The following is a 24,670-nucleotide window of genomic DNA, read 5'->3' on the forward strand; positions in this document are numbered from 1 at the left end:
AAATTCATTGTCATGCAATTGCCAGGGTTACACTTTTTTGACAGGATTACATAATACCTGGTACATGTATCTTATCGTAACAATTATAAGTCAATATTAATTAACAGTTAGTTATGATCATCTGATTATCAGTCAAAATATTTATCCGAAAAGATAACACAATCAAATATGTATCATAACATATAATGTATTACAAATAGGAATACATTATCAGTATACTCATACAATCCAAGCATGTAAATTTATGTTCGATTGTAATTGTTTACCATTTACATTTAAAACTTTTATGATAGAATCTAGGTAGCAGAATCAGATACTTCTAGACATCTGTTTGGAGCCAGAAGGGCATTAACTCTGTGTCAAAGTATAGGTATAACATCCTTTCTGCTCCAGACAGACAGAGTATAACACAAACAGGTTCAAATTGACCACAACAAGGAGGGAATACATGCTGCATATATGCCACCGGGCATGGTGGCTCAGTGGTTAGAGCGCCCGCCTCATGAACGGGAGGTCGTGGGTGCGAACCCCGGCCGAGTCATACCAAAGACTTATAACAATGGGACCTTCTTGCTCCAAACAGACGACATGTACAAATTCTATGACCGATAGAAAGAACACAACACCAGATTTTATGAATGGGTCTAGCATATATAATTCACACCCTATAAACATACTGCTTTCAAATCACCATGTACATGCAGACTATCTTCATTTGAACACTGGAATACAAAATGATAGATAACTACTCTGTGTACAAGTACATAAGTTTGCCACTTTATCCGCAATCCATGTCAGCTAAAATCCTAGATTATAAAACAGCACACATATGGATTTCAAAGATCCACTGGTTTCAAAATGATCATTTGATAGGTTTGTATTGGATCTTACAATGTATCTCCCTACCCCTTGAATGGCAAAGAATAAATTTACCCTTAATACAAATACCAAGAGACACCCGGACTAAATATTACTAACCACACAAAATGAACCCTGGAATACTGGATAGCACAAACAGACATTGGGGGAAAATACAAAAAGTTTACAGGTAAATGTGGGTATAATAAAGCAACAAATAAAACATCATTACGATACACTGCACACTTGAACAAATCAGCATTTTACACACCATTTCAGAGGACTTAAAATACAGCACAATTAAACTGGAACAGTAACACTTGAGAATACACTTCAGCAACAGCTTGAATACAATAGTTCCATGAATTCAACCCTTCATATTATCTGCTGAGAGCCAGGACGTTAGTTCTACATAAAAATGTTAAAAGAAGATTCATCTGTCACTCAGAGGACGAATTCTACTTTTCCAATGCGCCATTTTCATAAGGTAATCAAGTTTAATGCATGTCTTTGTTAAGTGCTTCAGTGCAAATTATTCCATTCGCTTGTTTCAAATAACTGTATTTCAATAGTCAGAATGCTAATTGCAAACATTACGTGTTGCTAGGTAGGACAAGCATTATGGCTTCATTGCCTTACCTAACACGTAATGTATGCAATTCACATTTTGAGTACTGAAAAACAATTATTTGTAACAAGTGAATGAAAAAAATTGTAACGTGGCACTTCAATAACAAAAGCTTATGCATTGAATTTGATTACATTAAGAAAATAGTCTATTCAGAGGGCCGGGGAACTCACAGAGATATCGCAGAGATATGGTTTACTTTTCAGTGAAATATTTACAATTTATAAAATGGAATAAAAGTTAAAACTTAGCACATGCAAGGTTTTCGTAAATACTTCAGCCACTTCATAATTAGCACAGGAGTACATAATGATATATTTCACAAGACATTAGCATTTCAAACATAACATAAAACTTTGGAACTTGGAATATTGTAACACTAACAATCATAACAGAAATTTATGATTCATTGCTACAGCATGGAGAGCAAGCTAATGCAAAATATGTTATGTTTTTTCCAACCATAGCTAAATATTATATCATTTCAAAAGCATACAGCCACAAAATTTGTCAAAATGTGGCATAATGTATGATGGGGAAGCCAGAACCAGGTACTTCCGATGTTCCATAGGTAGTACTGAGGGAATATATTCCAATCTACCATTGCATAGATTTGATTGTTCTTGTCTTGTTTTAATTTCAATCTTATTGAACTATGGGGCAGAAAGAAAAAATTGAAATTAAAGTAAGCATTCCAAGGAAATATTGAATAAATATTTTCGTGAATTTCGTGATTGGTTGTTTCTACATAAAGTCAAAGAAATTGCCAGAAGTATAAGAGTCTTACAGACATATTTGGGATGAAATCAGACATGATTCTACAAATACATGTTTAAAGGGTATCCTTTCGTAGCACAGATGTGTAGTACATTAATAAGACCAAACTGCTACGCCGGTTTACATAAAACGATATAGCATGAGACAAAACAATTAATAAAACAATAAATTACAAACCCTAAAGCAAATTGAAGACTTAATGTTGCAAGATTGTACTACATGTAAGTAGGACCATCTGCATTAAAATGTTATATGCTCTATTGCTCTTGTGAATTTTCTACTGTTCATCATAGTCAATCCATTTTATGTCATTGATTTCAGTTTTACCATTTGCATATCATTTACAAGGTACATTTAAAACAAGAAAAATTAAAACTTGATTAAAAATCATGATTTATAACCTAAACCATCAAAAACAAAGCACATAGTTTACCTGAGATAATTAAAATTATACAATTGTATAGCATAGATGTCATTATCTAATACTTGGCCATCTTATATGAGGGAATACAAAGTACTGTGAATTTAGCTCTAAAAATTGAACAAAATTTTAGCTAAAAACTAGACTCCAAGTCTCTAATACATGTATATGATATACACAGTGTAACATTTCTAAAAAAATATCTATCATGTTTGTTTTGATTTTTCAACGAAAGGGAATCTATTCCTTTTCTTTTGTCAAACTGAATACAAATATCATTTTGAAAGAGGAATGTAGAATTGAATTATGGTAAATAACACTTGAGTAAAAAGATAAAATTATGCAAAAATATATATTACATAACAAAAGGATGCGTCTGGAAGAATGGACAAAGACTGATGTTGTATACTAAAATGATTAACTAGACTTCTTAAGAAACAGATGGTACAACTTAAAAGATGCATTATCTATCTTCCATAATACCAAACAATAAATCAATGTAAATACATAAGCTGAAGCATAATTTATCTGCCGCATTAGATAAACCCTGAATTGAATATCCATTTCTTGTGTTACCTTTTGCACAATATTGGTTTGGGGCATAGTGCATTTTTGCATATATCAATTCAGAACCTCTGAATGGTATTAAAAAGAAACTAACATACAGTTTATATATGACTTTAACTATAAATTGTGAGGATACAAAGAAATTAATCCATCACTGAAATAACCAGTTATTTCTGAAACATTTAACTCAGATAACAGGTAAATGGTATATATTCCATGTATGCACTTGTGTATTTATGAAACAGCCCCTACTTGTACTTCGTTCACATATGTCTTTGTGAACCACCAGGCAAATTTAAGTAGTGCACTTCACATTTGTCTTTGTCATAAAGCATTAAGATAAATTAGAATGTGTGACCTTTGTTGTATGTAGCAACTTTTTTAAACCCTACTCGTCATTCAGTTTATATGTAAGAAAAAGAAGAAGAAGATGAGGTTTACTGCATCATTTGTGAATAGGCCTTTACTGTCAATGAATACAAGTTTTCCCTATTCATCTTCATCCTCTTCCTCTGCCCTCCCCCCTTCTCTCAAGTACCCTACTTCCATAAAGTTTATAAATTGAATTACAAGCCAAAACTTTGCATCTTAAACAGAGATGTACAGTCGAATACCAAGCACTATCACCAAGCCTTTCAAAAAAACCTCAGGTAATATCCATAGCCTTGTGCATAAACTATTAGAAGGGGCAAACATGACTATATAAACATGTTATATAATCTGAATATGATTTCTAAAGGCAATATAAATATATGCTGAAAATGGTAAATTTCTTGAAAGTCTTTGCTACCATGGTAAACATATATAACACATGCTTGAAGTGAACTGGACACTGTATGGGCGGAATGTTTAAAGGTAAATGAAAGTAGGTACAAATGAAAGATTTGGGTAGGTCAAAGTGGCAAAGGGCACGAGGAATTCAATAATGTATAGGCATGATGAACGAAGCATAAGTCTTATCCATCATGTAACAATTTAGTGATGGAAGTAGAGGAATGCCTCATACATTTGTGAAAGCTAAATAAATTACTTAAGTAAATAATTTTTTAGTAATGGATAACTTAAAGATAAAGACCAGTTATGGTCATGCGATTACATTGTGAAAGAAAGGTTGTGGAATCGATCAGAAAGAATTGATCATCTAGCATATAAGTATTGGTGTGTACTGCAAAGTTCCGGAATCATCAAAATGATAAGAAATTTGGCCCAGTCTTGGTAAAGTTACAAGCACTGTGTACAAAAAGATGTACCGGTATATGGGACTACACGGACATGTGGCATAAAAATCTGTCCCTTTCACCCTTGCATAATACAATGATAACGGCCACAAATTGTTTTTCACCTCTTCCCAGAAATCAACCTTCTCTTTAAAGAGATTAATGATCTGCTGTAGAGAAGCAGGGTGACACATACTTGTAAACATCATAAATTTCTTGAATCTAAAATGTTTTCACCTTATGTCTTGTGAATTTTGCCCCCGTTCACACTTTCACAAGTTTCAGGGGAATATATCCAAAATCATTTTTTGGGGAGTCTGATATTTTTTTGTTAATTTACTTAATCTGTTTCTTCTTTAATACCAAACATGAAGAATTTCTATATGAACCACAAAGCTACAATGTATTGTGCACTAATGCTGGGGCAGCATAAGTAATGGTTACTATCTATATATTCAAAACATCATCATTCTCATTAGAATAAGAATACAATAATTCATCAATTTATAGGAATATGAATTATGACATCAACAAAGAGATGAAAGGTATTTTTAGATATAAATTCTTTGGTAAAAGTGAAGGAAATTGAAAGGAATGGTAACTGGAAACAATACAAACAAACACTGCATGTTTAAGCCTTCATGATATCATGTCTAAACCTAATTTTCCTGTCTGTAGGAAATTCTGATACTCTACATACTCTGTGAGGTCTATCAAAATTAAATTAATTTTGTTAGTGTCACATACAAATACTTCCTTTCAATGATATCTTGGTTTTGCATAGTCTATTCAATTCCCCAAAATTATCTTTTTATGTGTAAATAAACGTACATCCTAGATCTTAGTGGGAAACACACAGGAGGGGAAAAGGGGCCTATAATTTAGCCCATATATGGTATCATATTAAAAATTAAGCATATTAAATTATAGTGTGCAATATTTTAATAGTAATATATAATACATGTAAAATTAGGCATGTGCAGGGAAAAACCACTTTATGAAAACAAATTTTCATTTGAAGACAAATAGGAGAGAATTATATACAATTTGGAAGATATGATATAAGGATAAATAGTCTATAAATAGTACAGCAGATAGGAGGACATGGTTTTTACTGTAAAGATATGGAATTGATCAGGCTTTTCATGAGGTTAAAATCCAATTTTCTGGGCTGAGTCCGTCCTCCTCACTTGGAATAGATGAAGGAGTTAGGTTGGTTCGCACCTCCACTCCTGAAACCTGAGGGGTAGAGAGACAGAGAGAAAGAGAGAAGGGGGAAGAGAGAAGGGGGAAGAGAGAAGGGGAGGGGAGAAGGGGGAGGGGAGAAGGGGGAGGGTAGGAGGGGGAAGAGAGAAGGGGAAGAGAGAAGGGGGAAGAGAGAAGGGGGAAGAGAGAAGGGGGAGAGGGAAGGGGAAAGAGAGAAGGGGGAAGAGAGAAGGGGGAAGAGAGAAGGGGGAAGAGAGAAGGGGGAAGAGAGAAGGGGAAGAGAGAAGGGGGGAAGAGAGAAGGGGGAAGAGAGAAGGGGGAAGAGAGAAGGGGGAGAGGGAAGGGGAAAGAGAGAAGGGGGAAGAGAGAAGGGGGAAGAGAGAAGGGGGAAGAGAGAAGGGGGAAGAGAGAAGGGGAAGAGAGAAGGGGGAAGAGAGAAGGGAAAGAGAGAAGGGAAAGAGAGAAGGGGAAGAGAGAAGGGGAAGAGAGAAGGGGAAGAGAGAAGGGGGAAGAGAGAAGGGGGAGAGGGAAGGGAAAGAGAGAAGGGGGAAGAGAGAAGGGGGAAGAGAGAAGGGGAGGGGAGAAGGGGAGGGGAGAAGGGGGAGGGGAGAAGGGGAGGGTAGGAGGGGGAAGAGAGAAGGGGAAGAGAGAAGGGGAAGAGAGAAGGGGGAAGAGAGAAGGGGGAGAGGGAAGGGGGAAGAGAGAAGGGGAGGGGAGAAGGGGGAGGGGAGAAGGGGGAGGGTAGGAGGGGGAAGAGAGAAGGGGGAGAGGGAAGGGGAAAGAGGGAAGGGGGAGAGAGAAGGGGGAAGAGAGAAGGGGAAGAGAGAAGGGGAAGAGAGAAGGGGGAAGAGAGAGAAGGGGGAGAGGGGAAGGGGAAAGAGGGAAGGGGGAAGAGAGAAGGGGGAGAGAGAAGGGGGAGAGAGAAGGGGGAAGAGAGAAGGGGAAGAGAGAAGGGGAAGAGAGAAGGGGAAGAGAGAAAGGGGGAAGAGAGAAGGGGGAGAGGGAAGGGGAAAGAGGGAAGGGGAAGAGAGAAGGGGGAGAGGGAAGGGGAAAGAGGGAAGGGGAAAGAGGGAAGGGGAAAGAGAGAAGGGGGAGAGAGAAGGGGAAAGAGAGAAGGGGGAGAGGGAAGGGGGAAGAGAGAAGGGGGAGAGAGAAGGGGAAAGAGAGAAGGGGGAAGAGAGAAGGGGGAGAGGGAAGGGGAAAAGAGGGAAGGGGGAAGAGAGAAGGGGGAAGAGAGAAGGGGGAAGAGAGAAGGGGGAGAGGAAGAAGCGGGAAAGGGAAGATAAAGAAGAAGAGAATGATAGAGGGGAAGAGAGAGGGAGAGAAGAGAAAGAAGAACTTGGTGAATACATGTACATTCCAACATTTAAAAAATTCTCACTATGCATTTGCAAAACTTGCACCATGAACCAGAGCAAAATAACACTGAGCTCCCATAGGAAATCTTTCTATTCAGATGCTCATTCGAAAAATGAAGAAAAAAAAATGAGAAATTCTAAAAATAGATTTGTTATGATGTCACACTTCACTACTCTATACAGTCAAACGTGCTTTGGTGACCACCTGTCTACAAAGATCAAATTTTTTGTTTCCCTTGAAACGGTTTCTCATTGAAACATGTACTGAACGAACCTGTCTACAAAGACCACCTGTCTACAAAAGGCACTTTTTGTGTTCCCCTTTGGCGGTCGCTATAGACAGGTTTGACAGTATACTTTTAGTCTATTTTTATATTGTGTAAATTATATTTTGTGTGTGTTAATTTGTCTATTCTTATACATGTACATTGATTATTCTGATTGTATGTTTTTATCTTGGTTTGGACCCCTTTGAAAAACAGCTTCTAGCTGACAAGGGCAATCCATCCCATGAGTGGGGAATAAATCAAATAAAAAATAAATAAATTTATTACAAAGAGTTGCGCTTGATTCGAATCAATCACAACTTAAATCAATCACAGCTGTGTTTTTGAGAGATAGAATTTGCGATTAATTTCAAGTTGCGATTAATTCCAATCAATCATAACTCTGTGGTCCAGTTCTTACCTTTTGGTCCAAACAGTTTTCCATAGCATGATTTACAAAAAGGATCCTTGTCGTGCTGTAATTGAAAAACAAATATGTTAATGTTAATCTTTTCAATTGGAGAGTTAAAAAAGGCAACCCAACCTTCGAAATTGTATGAAGCAACAAAAAAAAAAGCATAAAAAAAGAAAAACATAAAGGCAAAAGTTTGAAAAAGACAGAAAGTCACGACTGTTTAAAATATAAGGTCACTATATGAATATCAAATTCACAAATTGGTTAGTGGATTGTGGCATAGACATTGACATTACCAATTCAGCCAATGTGAAGCTCCCATATATAGTGCTTGAAACTTTCAACAATTTGTTCAAACTTTTCACCAGTCTTTGAACTCTGATTTTCTCCTTTCTCTTTATATAATTTGCTACTATGGTTGTTTTCTCCTTAAAAAAAACTCCATTTGTCCATCCTTTCTTTATATCTTAAGCCTGTTTCTGCATTGTGACTTTGCATCATCCCATTCCTGTCCTGATACATCAATAGATGTAATCACTATAATATCGTGTAGTCGGGGGGGGGGGGGGGGGGAGAGGAGGTTGGATGGGAAGAGGAACCTTTCAACAAAATTTAATTATATTCAAAGTGAAAGTCCATCCTGATATTAGAGTTGGTTTAAGTTGGACAGCAAAAATTTGAGCAAATTCCATTAAAAAAATTAGAAATTCAATATTTTTAAAGTTGCAATTATTAAACAAACACAAATTGGCCACTCTGTGACATATATCTTTTGTGAGGTACCCTCCCTTTTGCTCTGTAACTAAACAAAATCAGAAATTTGAATTTCCCTCAAGAAAATGTTCTATCATACATGATGCAACCCTAAATATTATTATTGCCCATGTGTTTCTATACAACCCTTTTATGGAGAAAAAAAAATAATCCGTCAAAAATAACTAATAATTAAAGTTTGTGAAATTTTAAGTACAGAGCAAATTGGAGAGGAGCTTGCAATTTAGGTCAAAGTGTTGCCAACTTGTGTTTGATTGATCGCAACTCAAAAAATTAATAACTTTCTGATTTTTGATTGGAAATTGATCAAACTGAACACTGACCTGTTCCTCTCATTTTCTACTTATATTCAAACCACCAACATAATTTTTTCATTTTCATTTCGTTTATTTCCATTTCCAACAAAATAAATAAAGAACATGGGATTGCATTGCACATAGTAAAACAATGAAACTTAGCAATATATTTGTAATTGGTCCACAGTGTACAATAGGCATATAAAACAGGTTGGTCATGGAGGGGACTGCTGAAAAGCTGGGCTTGTAGATTGCAGCCCCTATAACTTATAGTTGCACAAATAGTATATCAATAATAAAGGAATGCACAAATACATAAATTAAACCAATTATAATATCAGGGCTGACTTCCTCTTATGCTTATACCCTGTATAATGTACAGTACTGCACCTGAATACTGATTCAATAAACAATGCCACTGAATGTGACATCTGACACCTTTGACCTTTATGTTTGAAAAACAAATCCTATCCCTTCATCTCACATGGGGGGGGGGGGGGGGAGGCAAAGATACTTTGAAATATTTGGTTTCATGTTTACCTTTCAAGTAGAGATGTCAAAGTACTACAAAAAATGTCAAAGTACTACAAAAAATGTCAGACTAATGAGGCAGCTACTAAATCTGGTAGTTTACAGGTGCAAGGGCAAATGGATCCTTAAAATTTTAATGACAGTATGAATACCATAGTCAAATGACACAAGCACCAGCGACAGCTGCTTCTTAATGTATGTGACCAGCCTACTACAGGTTAGAAACTTGCACTTGGATTGGGAGAAGAACTTTTACAGTAAACTTTAGCCTTGGGGATGGTTATTTTTTTTTATTTTTTTTTTATTGATTTACAGTATGAAAATTGCATTGAACCTGCAAATTGTAAACCCAAAACTGCAGACAGATGGTCCATCAATTATGTGATTTTTCCTGTTTATCAACATTACAATTGGATACGAAAATGTCAAATCATTTTTCCTCATGATCAGCCACTTTAAATCCTTCAATTCTCACATCTCTCACAGTATGTCACTTTCTCCAATTTACATTGCCTCAAATTTCTGTCACTCCTGTCCCAGCTGGCAGACAGTTCTATTTTTCTATCTCTGTTTATATTGACCTCTGGTGACGTCATATTGCTTGTCAACACACCCTGAGAAGTTCCATGATTGGAAATTATGCCATCTCTACTTCTCTATCTCTCCCCTTTCCCTTTGGACCTTACCAAGTTCTCCCTTTTATCAGTCCTTCGAGCTTGAGCTCTCTTTTTATTTCTCTTTCTGCTCGTATTTCAATTGTGATGCTGCTCCTATTCTACTTTCATATTCACATTTATATTCATACCTGAATTTATTCATGATGTGATTCAGAATTGTATTTAAAACTCTTGCTATGTATAAGCCATATACATTGTACCGTAACTGTCTTGTTATGTTTTGTGCTGAAAGCTGGAGGACCGTACCTGCTCATAGACTTTTTCTTTATAGAGTCTTGACGCCCTTCTGGCTTTCAGCACACGACACCATGTTTTGTCTTATGTTTTACATATTACATGTTACACCAATGGAAAACAAATTTCTGAATTATATATGGACAATAAAATCTTGAATCTTGAATCTCTACTATCTGGTGCTTTGGAGATGAAAATCTGCCTGCACGATCAAGCACTTTGTGCGCACACAACTAATTCATCCCCTACTCATGCATTCTGAACTGGTGGAACAAAGATAATATTAAGATGATGATATTAATGGATATAAAATTCATACAAAGTCAAGTAATTATCCTCTGTAACATGTTAAGAATGTAAAAGATATTTTAAAGGGCTTCTTGATCTTTTTATTTAGGCTGAAGTAAGCTCTTTTGCAGGCATACTGTATCATTCAGGTGATTGTCACTGCTTTGAGCATTAAAACAGGTTTCATCAATAACATCAAACTATAGTTCTGTTCATTAGTGTCAACTTAATTGGCATGCAAGTGAACAGGAGCCTGAATTCACTTTATGGATCAACATACTATGATATAATAAATTGTACACAGAAAACCCTTCTTATACATGTAACTACAGTACTTGTCAATTTCCATACCCCCCCCCCTCTCTCTCTCTCTCTCTCTCTCTCTCTGTTTAGTCTTTATTACCCCCTCCTCTAACTTTTTGTTCTCATCTTCCCATTTGTTTACAAGCAGAATGTTTGTTATACTTATTGTAAGGCAGCATGCATCTAGCGCTGAGGTTTAGCAGGAAAAACACATGTTGTGAGCATGAGCTACGGTAGTTAGAAAAAATTACATTCATGACATTGTTACCATACAATACAGTTTACTTTTATCTAAAAATGCAAAATTCTTCTACTTTTTTTCTTCTAAAAGACGATATCAATACCGGTACTAATTTGAAATGAAGCCTTTTAATATGTTGATAATAAATACCACACAAGAGGAGAAAAGCAGACAAAACTAGATAATATAATATACTGTATATCCTACCTCAAGCTGTTCTCCAGCATTTAATCTCTTGTTACACTGATCATTAGAACATGTAAAGCAGATCTTGTGCCAATCTTTTCCGAGAGCCACCAGTTTCTCAGCTGAAAATACAAATCAAAAGAATTTTTTTTTCACAAAACGCAACTAGAATCTATAGATCTACATCTACATGTATATAAATAATGCACTGAGGTTGTAAAGTGACTACTGCAAGTAAAACTAAATAATTTTTTCACACAAATCACATTTTGTAAAAATTATGAAATGAATCTATTTGTTTGAAAATCAGTGAAAAATTGGTAGATCTACAATGCGTCCTAGAAAAAACGAAACCGAGAATTATTTATGTTTTTATCATAACTTAGTCGCATCTATAATTAATAAATGACACATATTTGGAAAGCTTAGATCCTCCTCTTTCATTTGATGCAACTCATATGATGCATATTTCATGCATGAGTGATTAAAATGAATTTGAAGAGAGGAAACCAAAAAGCGGGGATCTAAGCTTTACAAATATGTGTCATTTATCAATTATAATTGTGATTAAGTTATGATAAAACATAGATAATTCTCGGTTTCGTTTTTTCTGGGATACACTGTATATTGCATTATCATGAAATAAGAAACCACCATTCGCTCAAAAGTCCACTCAGACTCTCAGTAATGGCACTGCACACACATAAAAATAGAAAAATCAACAAACATTTCAGTATAAATTTCCAGGTTGTATCTTAAATATGACGAAAATGAAAACTTGTCAAACTACCTTTAAAGGATGCTGAGAAAATCGTAACAAATAGAGGGTATGACTGAAATATCATGATTTAAGTATCAGTTCAAACGGAAAATCACAAGCTTTCTCTTTGCACTAATATCTTAAAACATTGAGTCAATGGCAGCCAGCGATAGCCAATAAGAAGGGCCCTTGTAGGTGCCAATTTAGGAAAATGAGGCTGCAATTCGCCAAGATCGGTTGAAGGTTATATGCATGCGCTAAATGTAAGCTAAAGTTCTACATGGTGAGAGCAGATATACTAGGCTAGCAGATATCCTCAAAATTGTAAGTAAGAAGTAAGTGGTACCAACTGATTGCATGATATAATATTGCCTTGCAAATTACCTTATCTTTGATGGATCACATTTTTGTATAAATCGGCTGTAAACCACTGTGCGCGAAATAAGGTTTTATTGTTTTTTTGACTTTTTTAGTTGCAGAGCGCACGCCGATCCGACATCAAAATCAAATGTTTAGATCGCGATATCTCCAAAATCCTTTGACGATAAATTTTTTATTTGAACCAATTTGTAGTAATAAACTTGGCGCTAGTTCAGAAGTCTATCCAAACTTTGACCCTTAACTCAGGCGTGGAGATTTCATCAAATGTCCAAATAAAAATCATGATTTAAAAGTCGATATGTTTGTTAACTGTTTTGTGTCAATTTTCTTATCTTTTTTGGAGTATATTTCCTAAAATCAATGACTTATAATATCGTCGGCCTTATGCCAAAAGGGTCTTAACTGCTTTTGGCCATTCCGAGATAATCGCGTTTAAAGTTTTGGACTCTCTATTAATCAAAAGTTTGTGGTCGTTTTTTTGTTTTTGAAGCCAGTTTCGATAAATGTGTTAAGTTATTAAGTTTACATGAAATGTGTTATAAAATATTCAGAATTTTACATGCTATGTGCAAAAAAACATGTTATGGCCTTTTTGGCATAAGGCTTGAATGTAGCGTATTTATGCCAGGAGGGCCATAACCTACTCGGCATTATGCCAAAAGGGGCATAACCTACGCGGCGTTATGCCAAAAGGGCCTTAACCTGCCGTTATCGTACGCGCGCATAGTTAGCGCCCTTCTGGCATAAAGAAATTCTCTTGTTTCGCAACACCTTTGGTTTGCCAGAAAGCCCTTCCTTCGGCTACTGGATCACGAAAACTGATTAATTTAAATGTTAGAAAAAGTATTTTTGATATCTGAATATTTTTATTAATATAATGCAGCTTTCGGTAAAGTTATTTTTTTAGAGATCGTACATTTAGGACACCTTTTCCGTTGTTTATTTTCATCACAGTCCCATACGTTGACATCTGCGTATTTCAACGAGTCGGTCGCATTTCATGCATCCACATTTATTTTAAATCTCACTCAGATTTCATGATCTAAATTCATGACTTATACTTTCAGTGTTTATTTTAAGTACATTGTGTCTATTGTAGACTAATCATGTTTTTAATGGTGTTTCTACTGATATTTATTGAGTTAAATGGAAATTACGAAATAATCTGTCATTGATAAAAAGATTTGCCGTGTAGGTTAAGGCCCTTTTGGCGTAAGGAAAAAGATTAGATACGCGTTAAGGCCCTTTTGAAATTCATAATTATCTTCATAAATAAATTGAATTTCAACAAGTGAAGCACATCATTTTAAAGAGAATGTTGAAATCTACAAGGTGATGTTAATAACTCAATAACCCCCAAAATCGGGTTAAGGCCCTTTTGGCATAAGGCCGACGATATGCATTTTCAGTTAGCGACCGTAAACTAAGATTACAGTCGCTAACTAAACACACGCGCGCCATCCATTTGGTAATAATTGAAATAAATAAATTTGTGTGAGGTATGAGAAATCATAGATCTTACATCACATCACATGTTCTAAAATGTCGGCGAACTTTGGTCACTGCTTCATTAATATTTTCAAAATCTCCGCGAACTTTGTCTTTGATCAACCATTCTAGTACACTAGAGTCTAGATCTACTGTTTCTACATTAATTATTTGAAGATCTGGAGATGGAATATTTTGAATTCATACCTCAACATACTTCTACTTCTCACAAAATGGAACATATTCTGGATTCTTAATGCTATTAGGTTAGATGTTAAATTGTTTTGACTAATTTTACTTTTTTGCTTTATAAGCCTAGGTCTAGGCCTACTAAAAGAACGCCAAAATCAATATGTGGGACAACGCGCTTTCAAATGCCATGAATGCGAGCACAAAGTCCATTAATTTCATGTATTGACGCAACTTTCAATATAAAATGATGGAATACTTACCGAAGTAAACTGGCTTGTTGCATTTGCCACAACTTGACATGATGACACCTAATTATAATGTCTTTTGATGACGGAAATTTGATGTAATTTCGTTGATGTCTGTTTACCTTAATCGTACGTGTTGCATATGAAAAATTTCAGCGGGCGCGTACGTACGCGCGCTGAATACCGTTTTCGATCGTGAGTGAACGTGCGCTTGCGTGATGGCGCATGCATGTTCATTTCAGCGTGTTATATTTAAACGTCTTTGGCTCCCCCCCCCCCCCCCCCGAGTCAAAAATTCATTATGTAGGTTGAAAAGCTCAATGATCAATTGCTTTTTGTCAATAAAGGTTGCATAATAATATTGACAAGATATCGCTAACTAAGAGCGGTGACTTGGAGAGTAACAACAATTTTCTTTGCCCGCCGCCCGATCCCCTAAATATACAAAATATGAGTTTGTTGCCCTCATTATATAGGGGCATGCGCGTAATATTGAGGAAATTCAATTCCTGTTTACTCTCCTTTTCTTTGAATGGAATATATTCTTTATGTGATTCAAATTCAGGTTTTTTTAATTTTTAATTTTTTTTAATTTATTTATTTATTTTTATTTATTTATTTATTTATTTATTATTATTATTTTTTTTTTTTATGGGGGGGGGGGGGCAAAAAGCGTTTTGCCCCTCCCCCCCCCCCCATTTTTCATTGGTGGCGAACGCCCCCTCCCCTCCCCCCCCCCCCCCCCAACTTCCGGCGCCTACGGAGGTGTCATATGATAGGCAGAAAATCAACTTTCTGGAAATACAGTGATTTTCTCTTTAAAATTCAGATACCGTTCGCCAAATGACCTTTTGGCACCCTCAGTTCAAATTGTTTTTAATCACTGATGCATGAAATATGCATCATATGAGTTACATCATAAATGAAAGAGGATCTAGCTTTCTTAAATATGTGTCATTTAATTATTAAGTTATAATAAAACATTGATAATTCTTGATTTTGTTTTTTTTGGACGCACTGTATATGATATATATAACACATTTCATGTTTTCCCTAAGACAGCAGGTATAACTCACTATAGATCCCACCTGAGGGGCTTATCAAGTAAGGAGTAATGCGGTACATGTGGACTAGTACACCATCTTGGACATGAATTTATTCGCATATGGTTTTGTATATTACCATCACAACTTAAACAAAAGAATTATATAAAACGATAACCGATTTCTGAAATGTATGCATTTTTATTTTCATAACATGAAGTTATATTCAATTTGCCATTTTGTACATAAAGATGCAACAAATTAAACATGGTAGATATTTCAAATAAACTAAAACTATATTCTTTATATCTAATATAACACATAATGGGCAATGCATGGCAATGTAAAATATAAGTACCTGTAGGTGGCACAAATCTAAATCATTTGTTGAGAGCTATAAGGGTGTTACTCCTACACACAGAGAAAGCAACCTTATGGCTCTGAATAGACAACGATTGTATGATGAGCTTGTTGAGCACCATTTTCATCCCTGGAGTCTGGAGATCTGTGGGTACCCCCCCCCCCCCCCCCCCAGATACCTGAAATACTTAAAATTCAAAATTTAATTCTGGCGTTCCTTACAAAAATTTCAGCTCCTGATAATGCCAAGACTTTCAAAAATCCTGCAATCATGCTGGTACAAAAGACAGACATCCATTTTCCTCCATACAAATTATATGTGTAATGTATAGCTATTTGTCACCAGAGGGAGATAAACAACGATCCCTCGACTCCCTGTAACTAGAGTTTGTCAAGATTCCATGAACTGTGTCAGTCTTTACAATGAATTAAAAGCCAGTTTGTAAACAGCTTAGGAACGCATAACCCCAATTTATCCACAGATCTTTTACAAGATGGATATGTCCCACTTGTGCATTTTAGAATAATCACTGCCGAAGTGATGGACGTGCTTCATGAATACCTTTTGTTTGCCTCTTGAGAAAATGCATCTATGACCCAGTCTGGTCACAATAGAATTGACGGTTGCAAAGTTACTTGTCACAAGAAAATCTTGCATGTAAACTTTAAGACTTGTGACGGACGGACGCCATTTAGATGCCTTAGTCTCGCCTCTACCTTTGGTGGGCGAGACAAGAAGTAAGCAAGGTTTGCTCAACAAACATTTTTCAATAGCATCCACTTGTTTCAAATGTTGCATTAGCCAGGACTCCCATTTTTCACTGACTGCAAATTTTCAATTCTAATCATTGTATCAGGAATTTAGCCCTGTCCCTTACTTGTTTTTACCTCTGTTAATCTACACTACTAAACTCTCATCAATAGTACTGAGACGAGTTGCAATGCGATAAATCAACCCATTCTCTGCAGCTTTCTTTATGAGTAATCATTAAAACACATTTGAAGGTAGCTTCTTTTAATATATTCACATTGTTTACTTGCAATAAAAACAATTTTCACAGAAAATAACAATGCAAGTATGTGTTATTAATTTTTATTTTTTTATATACGTAGATGGAAAGCACATTTCTGTTTAATCATAATAATGAGGGTTTTTTTACAGTGCACACTAACCAACCCACAGTCACCTATTCACAGGCATGCACAAGCTAATCTACTTTGACTTTCGTCAATATCCAAACATATCATAAAATTTCAAATTCTTGAACAAGATGGAAGGGGTTGCAGCTAATCTAGAGTCTAGGAGGGTGTTTCACAAAGATCCTAAGTTGAACTGATCTCTAATTTGGACCTAACAATTATGGAAAGCCGTTAGCACCTATGAAAATATTTTGTAAAAGTTATTACAAAAGGCATAAAATGTTGATTCAAATCATTCATATTTTCTTTTATCAAGGAGATTTCAGGTTCTTGATGTGGAATTTATAAAAAGTCTAAAATACTTGAATTTTCGCTTTTGAATATATTTCATTTTAAGGCTACAAATGGCTCTCCATAATTTTTAAGTCCAACTTAGAGTTAAGTTTGACTTAGGATCTTTGTGAAATACCCCCCTTGTGATGGAACTATATTTCACGATACACTAGCTTTCTTTCACTTTGACAGTTTTACCATGCAGTAGACTGGATGATAAGACCAGCAAAATATAAACAAGTTGCAAAACTTCTGAATATCAAATTCTTTAATAAAGCACAACTCAAATGAGACAGTGTGCCATGCATGTTTGCCAGGGCATTGTTTCACATAACTGTCATAAGCACAAGGTTGCCGACATCCCATTGAAACATGTCTGTTACAATAAACACACTTCTTGATAGGATGCCCAGGAATACAAGCTGATTCCAGTTTCTTTATTTTCATTGTTAATCTTAAATATACAGTTTCTACAAAACTAGCATACTTGAAATACTTGAAATAAAGAATAACATAAATCCCTACACACAGAACCCAAATCGGACTTGGGTAGTATGTTAGCGGTGCAATGTTGTTATATTATTGTTATATTATTACCAAAATTTGAGCTTCAAATATTATTACTATAATAAGATATTACCCGTTTAAATACACCCTAAAAAAGTGACTTGTGAGTAGACTACTCTATGCACCTGTACAGGGGGATGTGAGTTGGTCTATCACACAAGCGGCACGTTCACTTGGTCAGCTCTCTGCACTATGAATATGACGGACAAAGAAAGAGGACAATATATACAGTTCCTCATTCTACCCTCAACAATTGCTGTGGTAGACGAAGGAACGTCCCTTCACTGCTATGTAAAAATGTGTAGAACAGGTGAATATGCATGTGACGCCAGTTCTACACATTTTTACATTATAGCAGTGAAGGGATGTTCCTTTGTCTACCACAGCAATTGTTGAGGGTAGAATGAGGAACTGTATATTTTGTCCTCTTTCTTTGTCTGTCATGTTCATAGTGCTGTCTTCGCCTACAAACTGGCTCAGGGCGACCCAGGTTCGAAAATGAGTCATGTCTTTCGATGGTGACGTTGAAGATCGGTCTCCAGACGTAAAAAATCATATCTAATTGATACACGTCTGTAAAAACTCAATTACACACACACACACACACATGCTCTCATACACAAAGCCCACACACAAACCCATGTCATACTTGGATTAATCTTGCAGCATGCTCCACGGCAATAACCAGTGGAACTTCCATTTATACATGTCTGTCTTTTAACATCAAGTCCTGGACCTGTCCTGCCATCACAGACTATTTATAAGGGTGAGTCCATTGTTGCGTCCCCACTGGCCACGGTAGGACAACAATCACACTAGTAAAAAGTAAAAATCTTTGAGTGACCTGTTTTACCATACCATACTCATTTTCTCCAATAGACTGTAATGTTATAAAACCATTAGGAAAACGCAAAATTTGATTTCGATTTCTAATCATCAATATCTTGATAATCAGACAGACGATCGGCTTGTAAAAGTCATGGGATTCCTGGCTGACATAAAGGTTTATAATTATGATTGCAGCATGAGCTAAATCCAGAATTTTGTTTCAGAATCTGAGGCAATGTTACCGAGTCACTTTAAAGGTGTTGGTCCCAACGGTCGTCCAGCATCAAGTCCTGGACCTGCCCTGCCATGGCAGACAATGTATAAGACCAGGGTGAGTCCATTGTTGCGTCCCCACTGGCCACGGCAAGACAACAATCACACTGGCATGTCCCAAATGCCCACTTGATGTACTGGATTAAACATGCATCATCATTAAGGGTGATGGTACCACCCGGCCCCCCACTCGTGATCGGAGGGATACCATGCGTGTTACCAAAATGTCCGGTAGAGGGGTACTTTTCACCGCCAAAGTCCGGCTCGTAGTACACAAAAGCCCGTTTGACACACCGGACTTAGGGGGTATTTTCAAAAAGAGGGAACATGCATATGCGTACCCTAAATAACACTGAGTGGGGAGGGGGGGGGCGGGTGGTACCAGTGGTCGTCCAACATCAAGCTCTGGACCTGCCCTGCCACCGTAGACTGTGCATGAGGGTGGGTCCATTTGTTGCGTTCCCACTGGCCCAGGGGAACCACGATCACACTAGCATTGTCCTCACTGTCAAACTGGAGAGCCTGGTCGCAGATCCATCCAACATCAAGCTCTGGACCTGCCTTGCCATCGCAGACTGTGTATAAGGGTGGGCCCATTGTCGCGTCCCCACTGGCCCAGGGGAACAACGATCACACTAGCATTGTCCTCACTGCCAAACTGCAGAGCTTGGTCGCAGATGAAGCTAGCAGCCTCCTGGGGGTTGTGGCACAGGCTGATTGAATCACACATCTCTTGGTCATTCATCACAAAATGCACTCCGTCTGTGCAGAAGACAAGGAAACTGTCCCTTCCGTGCTTCACCTTCAAAATGATAGAACAAAGCAATGAGAACACATCTTTAATGTCACATGGGCAAAACCTAAAACGACACTACACTAGGGCCCCAAAATAATCTATTTGCCTTTTAAAATAAAACGCTATTTGACACTTTAAAAAAAAAGATAATGACTTAAATATATGGTCTTATAATTGAAGGTTAGCTAATGTTGAATATTAATGTATAAAAGGATGTCATTATTCCAACTCAGTCACAGAAATTTAATTGTATCTTGGACAGGTGAAATTACATCATTACTCAAAATAGAGGAAAAAAACTGGGTGAAAAATATCTCAGAGGCAATTTTGATATATATACCGGTATGTAGTACACATAAAAACAAATATTTACGGAAATGCATAATTGTTGAGTGTTTCATAATTCTGGTAGTTTTGTAATTACAAAGTTTAGTTTCAATATTATTTGTATTAATACATCCTTTTCATTTTTATGAACACACTGAAGATTTTATTTGTTCAAAGATTTGTTATCTTTCACTATAATGCTTTAGCACTTAAACTTTGTATTGTTTTTTTGTCTCTTCTTTTCTTTTAGAAATGTTAAAAAGTTACATGATACTGTATTATTTGATTGTGTATATGTAAATACAAAACAAACATGTTCTACATTCATATGTATAAACAAATTAAAAAGAGAAATCTTACCAAAGAATGAAACTAGGCTCGACTAGCACTAGTTAACTTCTAGTTCCCATTATCTTCACCTTAATATTAGTAATACACATATTTACATGTATATCTTTTGTACATTTAATAGTACGCAGAGCTTTGTCTACATATCGTTTTAAAACAGTTACTGTTCAATCAACATTACTCTTATGTTATGTATACATGTATCAGTATTATTCTTTGCATTGTATGATGGTTCATAATATAATGTACTGCCATCATTGTGATGTGTTGTTAATCGATTCAAATTCAAATTAGCTTACCTCAAGTGACCTTGTTTCTGGGGTCGCGATGACCCCATATCTCTTCAGGGTGACGTCACCAAAGCTTCTGGTCATGGTCAATACACTGTTCACAAGGGGCTTCCCCAAACTGTTCCAGCTGAACCACATAAGATGGAGAATATACAGAGAAAATAATAAGATAAATTGAAAGACACCAGGGCCCCTTTGCACAACACTTACCATTGATGGTAACTAATAATATTCCGCTTTTATATAACGCTTAAAGGTATAGACCAGTTCTGGTCATGCGATTGCATTGTGAGAGAAACGTTGCGGAATCGATAAGAAAAGGTTGATCATCTAGCATCTATGTATATCCAATTACTATTATTATTATCACCAAAACTAAATGCCAATACCAGAATACATTATTTTAATTCCTTAGTTTGAATTCTTACGTGAAGGATCCCCCAGCAGCTTTGATTCTCTCTTTTTCTGCGGTGTTGTACTCTGGGTCATGGTCGTCGGTCAATCTCTTTGCCTTTCCATTGCGACAGAGAATGGCACGACTATCGCCCAAGTTAGCCAAGACCAACTCATTTCCATTGCGAAGTAGCGAAACGGTAGCTGTTGAGCCTGAGTTTTCATATTCAGCCTCTGTTGGAGAAATAAAAGAAAACTGCATATGTGAAATATATCCATTCTTTGATTTCCTCACAAAGTGATTGTCATATTTAGATAGCTTGGCGAAATGTAGATAAGACGAGTCCTGAACGGAAACTTCACAATTAGTGAAAATCCGAATGTTATCAAACAGAGGTAGAATGACATCTTACGATATGGAGCTGGTAAATGCATGTATACACGTTTCATCTCAATGAGGCTTAATGTTAGCTAGCATTCAGATATATATGTCAAGTTGTCAACAAGAAACTTTTAATTAACAAACATCAAATTATTATGGATTTTGCATCCGGATACATCTTCTTGTGCCACTACATTTCGCAATTAAAGTTATATTACCACATAGGTATTTTATATAAAGATGAACATTAAAACCTTATACAACTTTGAAATACTGTACTATTACACATGATCTTTAAAAAATGATCAAGGGAGTCATACTGGCTATCATGTCACTTTAAGAAAACAATTAACCTTATATTAGGTTCACATTACTGTTTGTCAATCCCTTTATTTGCATTTAATTATTGTATTCTATCCTCCTTTTAACCTACTTAAAACTAGGAAAAACCATACATCCCCCCAAAACCTAAATCTTAGATTTGTGATTTCAAGTTGACAAAGGTCAGTTCAGCAGCCGAAAAATTTGCAAAATCGGTAACACTAGCTATCGGAAGTTGATGATATTCAGAGGTCAAAGCCTTAACACCAGCTGATTTCCATTTCGGTTTTTAGGTATCGTGTTAGTGTTTATTATACACTAACACCAGCCCTAAACACCCAACTTGAAATCACTCAATGGTTGATAGTAAGCAAATAATTACCGTTGGTGAAGGTGCTGGGACAAACAATCACTTCCGAGGCGATCTGGATGTAGCTATCTTTCCGAAGCGAAGCTGAGGAAAGATAGCGTATACATTCAGATCGCCAAGGAAGTGATAGTTTGCCATCACCTGAAACCAAAAGGTGATTAGTACTACAGGTACTATCTACACAGTGCAACGCACTTTCACTGAAGATGGGCGAACTATCTTTCATTACGTGATTTAATTTTGACCAATCATAGAGCAAGATTCTTAGTATGTGGAATATAATCTGATTTACCTGGGTAATGAAAATAGAGGTAACGAGTCAGTTTATTGTTCAGATCCTCAAACGCATTCTTCAGCACAATCTGCAAATCATGCTCTCTCTCCAACCAGAAGTTGAGATGAAACTCTAAATTGTGATGAACATAATCTACGGCCATAGATCCCGCGTGTCCATCGAAGATACCGACATACAGAAGGTTTGGATGGAGTTCTTTGATGCATATCCGATCTTCGTTCTCTGCCCGGCGACCAATGAGGGAGTCCTTTCCGATGCGCCCGACAGATATCTTTGGTATCGGGATCCCATGCTTGATGCTTTGCTGTAGGAGGATGGGTTCCTCAATCCTGTTGTCCCAGATGCCAAAGTTGTCCCAGTTGACACCGCGGCTGGACGAGCTGCATCTTGACGACGTTGTGTTCAGTGAACGACGCCATCTGTGACTGATCTGAGGTATGATCTCTGACTGAGGCGTTCTTTGTGAGAAGTTTGCGATTAATCTTGGTATAATGCTATACTCCGGTGACAAGAGTTTCCTCATGAGGTTCCTCTGTAGCATGATGCCCTCCAAGTCTAAGCTAACAGGCTCAGATAAGATGTAAAGAACATCTTGTATCTACACCTGTATGTATGAAAGAGAAATAGAAATCGAGTCTTATGGTGACTTATTGTAACTAAAAAGTTGGATGGAATCCGAATGTTACATTAGATCTAGTCATTACAATAGTCTACGAGACATTTTTGTAAATTATAAGTCTTGTTTTTAGGGAAAATACGTCAAAAAACGCTGAAGTTACGGGTCAAAGTATGGATACGATTCTGAATTAGCAACCTATGCTTTGCTGAAGTGGCACCTACGTAACTATCAAACTCTCAGCTCAGAGAATGAAGCATTCGGTCTACCACGACCATCAAGGCCAAGCTGCCCGGCTCTTGGCACGCCACTGGCCTGACCGCTTGGCTTGCCCGTCGATGTCGCAGCCGGTGGCCGGTGGCAGGCGAACGGAGCCGAGCCAATTGGCATGGCAATTCAACAGGAGACAAGTAATTTCATAATAATCGACGAAAACTTGGTGCTGAAAACTTATCTTACAATTGGATAATTGTTTATATCATGCAGATCATGCAGTAAAAGTGCTAAATAATCAATAATAAATCTTACCAGATCAGTCAGCTCTAGGGCGGCTTGCAAACAATTTTACGGTATGGGCAAACGAACAAACTTAAAATTAAATAAAAACATCTCAATTTTGTTTCTTAAAAATAATCTATATTACTCATCATCATTTTTTAGGGGGATAAAGGCCTTTCACGGTATTGCATCGATTGACATTCATCGCTATGTCATGTGTATTTTGGTGTTATTTTCATAATAGAAGGATAAGATAACTAAACAAAATGAGAGAGAGAGAGAGAGAGAGAGAGAGAGAGAGAGAGAGAGAGAGAGAAACGTACAGAACACGAAAAGGGCCTAATCAAACTCTTAAAAAGAAGAATTCACATTTGTTTAGTTATAGGCTCGCTAATAGTAAACATAGAAATAGAAAATAGATATATATAAATGGTTTATTAAAAAGATCATCGCAGCAAACGGCTGAATTGCGATCCATTTCACAAAGATCCAATATAATTATAATTCGAATTAAAATAACACAAAACATGTCACAAATCAAAGTCAAACATACAGATATTTCATAAATTTCATTTATCAAATTCACAGTGTTTTTTTAAAGAAAGAGAAAGGGGGAGGATAAAAGAGGAGAGTTAGAGTGATGAGAAAGGGAGAGAAAGAGAGAAAGAGAGAAAGAGAGATGGAAGGGGGTGAAAGAGAGAGAGAGACATGAAGGGGAAAAGAGACGGGAGACGTAGACAAAGGGGTCCTTATCACAAATGAGGGGAGATGGAAAGAAACGTGCAGAATTGCAGAAAATCGAGATAAAAACTATAAAAAGTCATTCACATATATAGTGCAAACATGAACTGTGAAATTATAATACAATAAATATAATATGTTAGTATAACATTTTATTAAGAAGATTGATAAAGTATGGAAGGGAGCTGCACTAAAAGCTTTTTGTCTTCAGGGACGGATCAAGGGGGGCACAGGGGGCACGTGCCCATCCCCGGCAAAAAAAAAAAAAATTTGTACGCACTGCCCCCCCCCCCCCTCCCCCTCCGCCCCCCTCAGCGAATTCGCGGCCGGCGCGATTTTCAATTTTTTCGGGAGCAAAAAAAAAATGCTCTTACCCCCACCCCCCCCCCCCCGCTCATTCAGCGGCTATGTCCTCTTACCCCCCCCCCTCCCCCCCCCCA

General features: G+C 36.8%; 2 protein-coding genes across 2 annotated transcripts; both read right to left on the reverse strand.

The window, feature by feature from the left end:
- Positions 1–4,791: 4,791 nt before the first annotated feature.
- On the reverse strand, positions 4,792–14,457 carry LOC100892433 (cysteine-rich protein 2). The gene is made up of 4 exons (XM_030979278.1): positions 14,325–14,457; positions 11,265–11,365; positions 7,720–7,774; positions 4,792–5,707 (listed from the first exon to the last, which is right to left on the reverse strand). Exons 1-4 carry the CDS (start codon positions 14,362–14,364, stop codon positions 5,655–5,657), a joined length of 249 nt encoding a protein of 82 aa, XP_030835138.1. The 5' UTR covers positions 14,365–14,457; the 3' UTR covers positions 4,792–5,654.
- A 4,792-nt stretch (positions 14,458–19,249) lies between these two features.
- On the reverse strand, positions 19,250–23,570 carry LOC590885 (protein phosphatase 1K, mitochondrial). Its single transcript, XM_011678914.2, has 5 exons — positions 23,520–23,570; positions 22,373–22,979; positions 21,043–21,241; positions 20,624–20,741; positions 19,250–19,655 (listed from the first exon to the last, which is right to left on the reverse strand). The coding sequence occupies exons 2-5, from the start codon at positions 22,914–22,916 to the stop codon at positions 19,398–19,400; spliced, it is 1,119 nt and encodes a 372-aa protein (XP_011677216.1). The 5' UTR covers positions 22,917–22,979; positions 23,520–23,570; the 3' UTR covers positions 19,250–19,397.
- Between the last annotated feature and the right edge of the window lie 1,100 nt (positions 23,571–24,670).

The sequence above is a fragment of the Strongylocentrotus purpuratus genome, unplaced genomic scaffold, assembly GCF_000002235.5.
Source record: "Strongylocentrotus purpuratus isolate Spur 01 unplaced genomic scaffold, Spur_5.0 spur5_scaffold_10, whole genome shotgun sequence".
In the NCBI taxonomy this organism is placed as follows: domain Eukaryota; kingdom Metazoa; phylum Echinodermata; class Echinoidea; order Camarodonta; family Strongylocentrotidae; genus Strongylocentrotus; species Strongylocentrotus purpuratus.

Excerpts from the sequence above, each read along its gene's own strand:
- LOC100892433 (XM_030979278.1), bottom strand. The coding sequence starts at position 14,364 with ATGTCAAGTTGTGGCAAATGCAACAAGCCAGTTTACTTCG. Across the intron at positions 11,366-14,324 it reads CAACAAGCCAGTTTACTTCG|CTGAGAAACTGGTGGCTCTC; the intron begins GTAAGTATTCCA and ends TTGTATTTTCAG. Across the intron at positions 7,775-11,264 it reads ATGCTGGAGAACAGCTTGAG|CACGACAAGGATCCTTTTTG; the intron begins GTAGGATATACA and ends TTTCAATTACAG.
- LOC590885 (XM_011678914.2), bottom strand. The coding sequence starts at position 22,916 with ATGCTACAGAGGAACCTCATGAGGAAACTCTTGTCACCGGAGTATAGC. Across the intron at positions 21,242-22,372 it reads CCTCTATTTTCATTACCCAG|AGGCTGAATATGAAAACTCA; the intron begins GTAAATCAGATT and ends TTTCTCCAACAG. Across the intron at positions 19,656-20,623 it reads CAGAAACAAGGTCACTTGAG|GTGAAGCACGGAAGGGACAG; the intron begins GTAAGCTAATTT and ends ATCATTTTGAAG.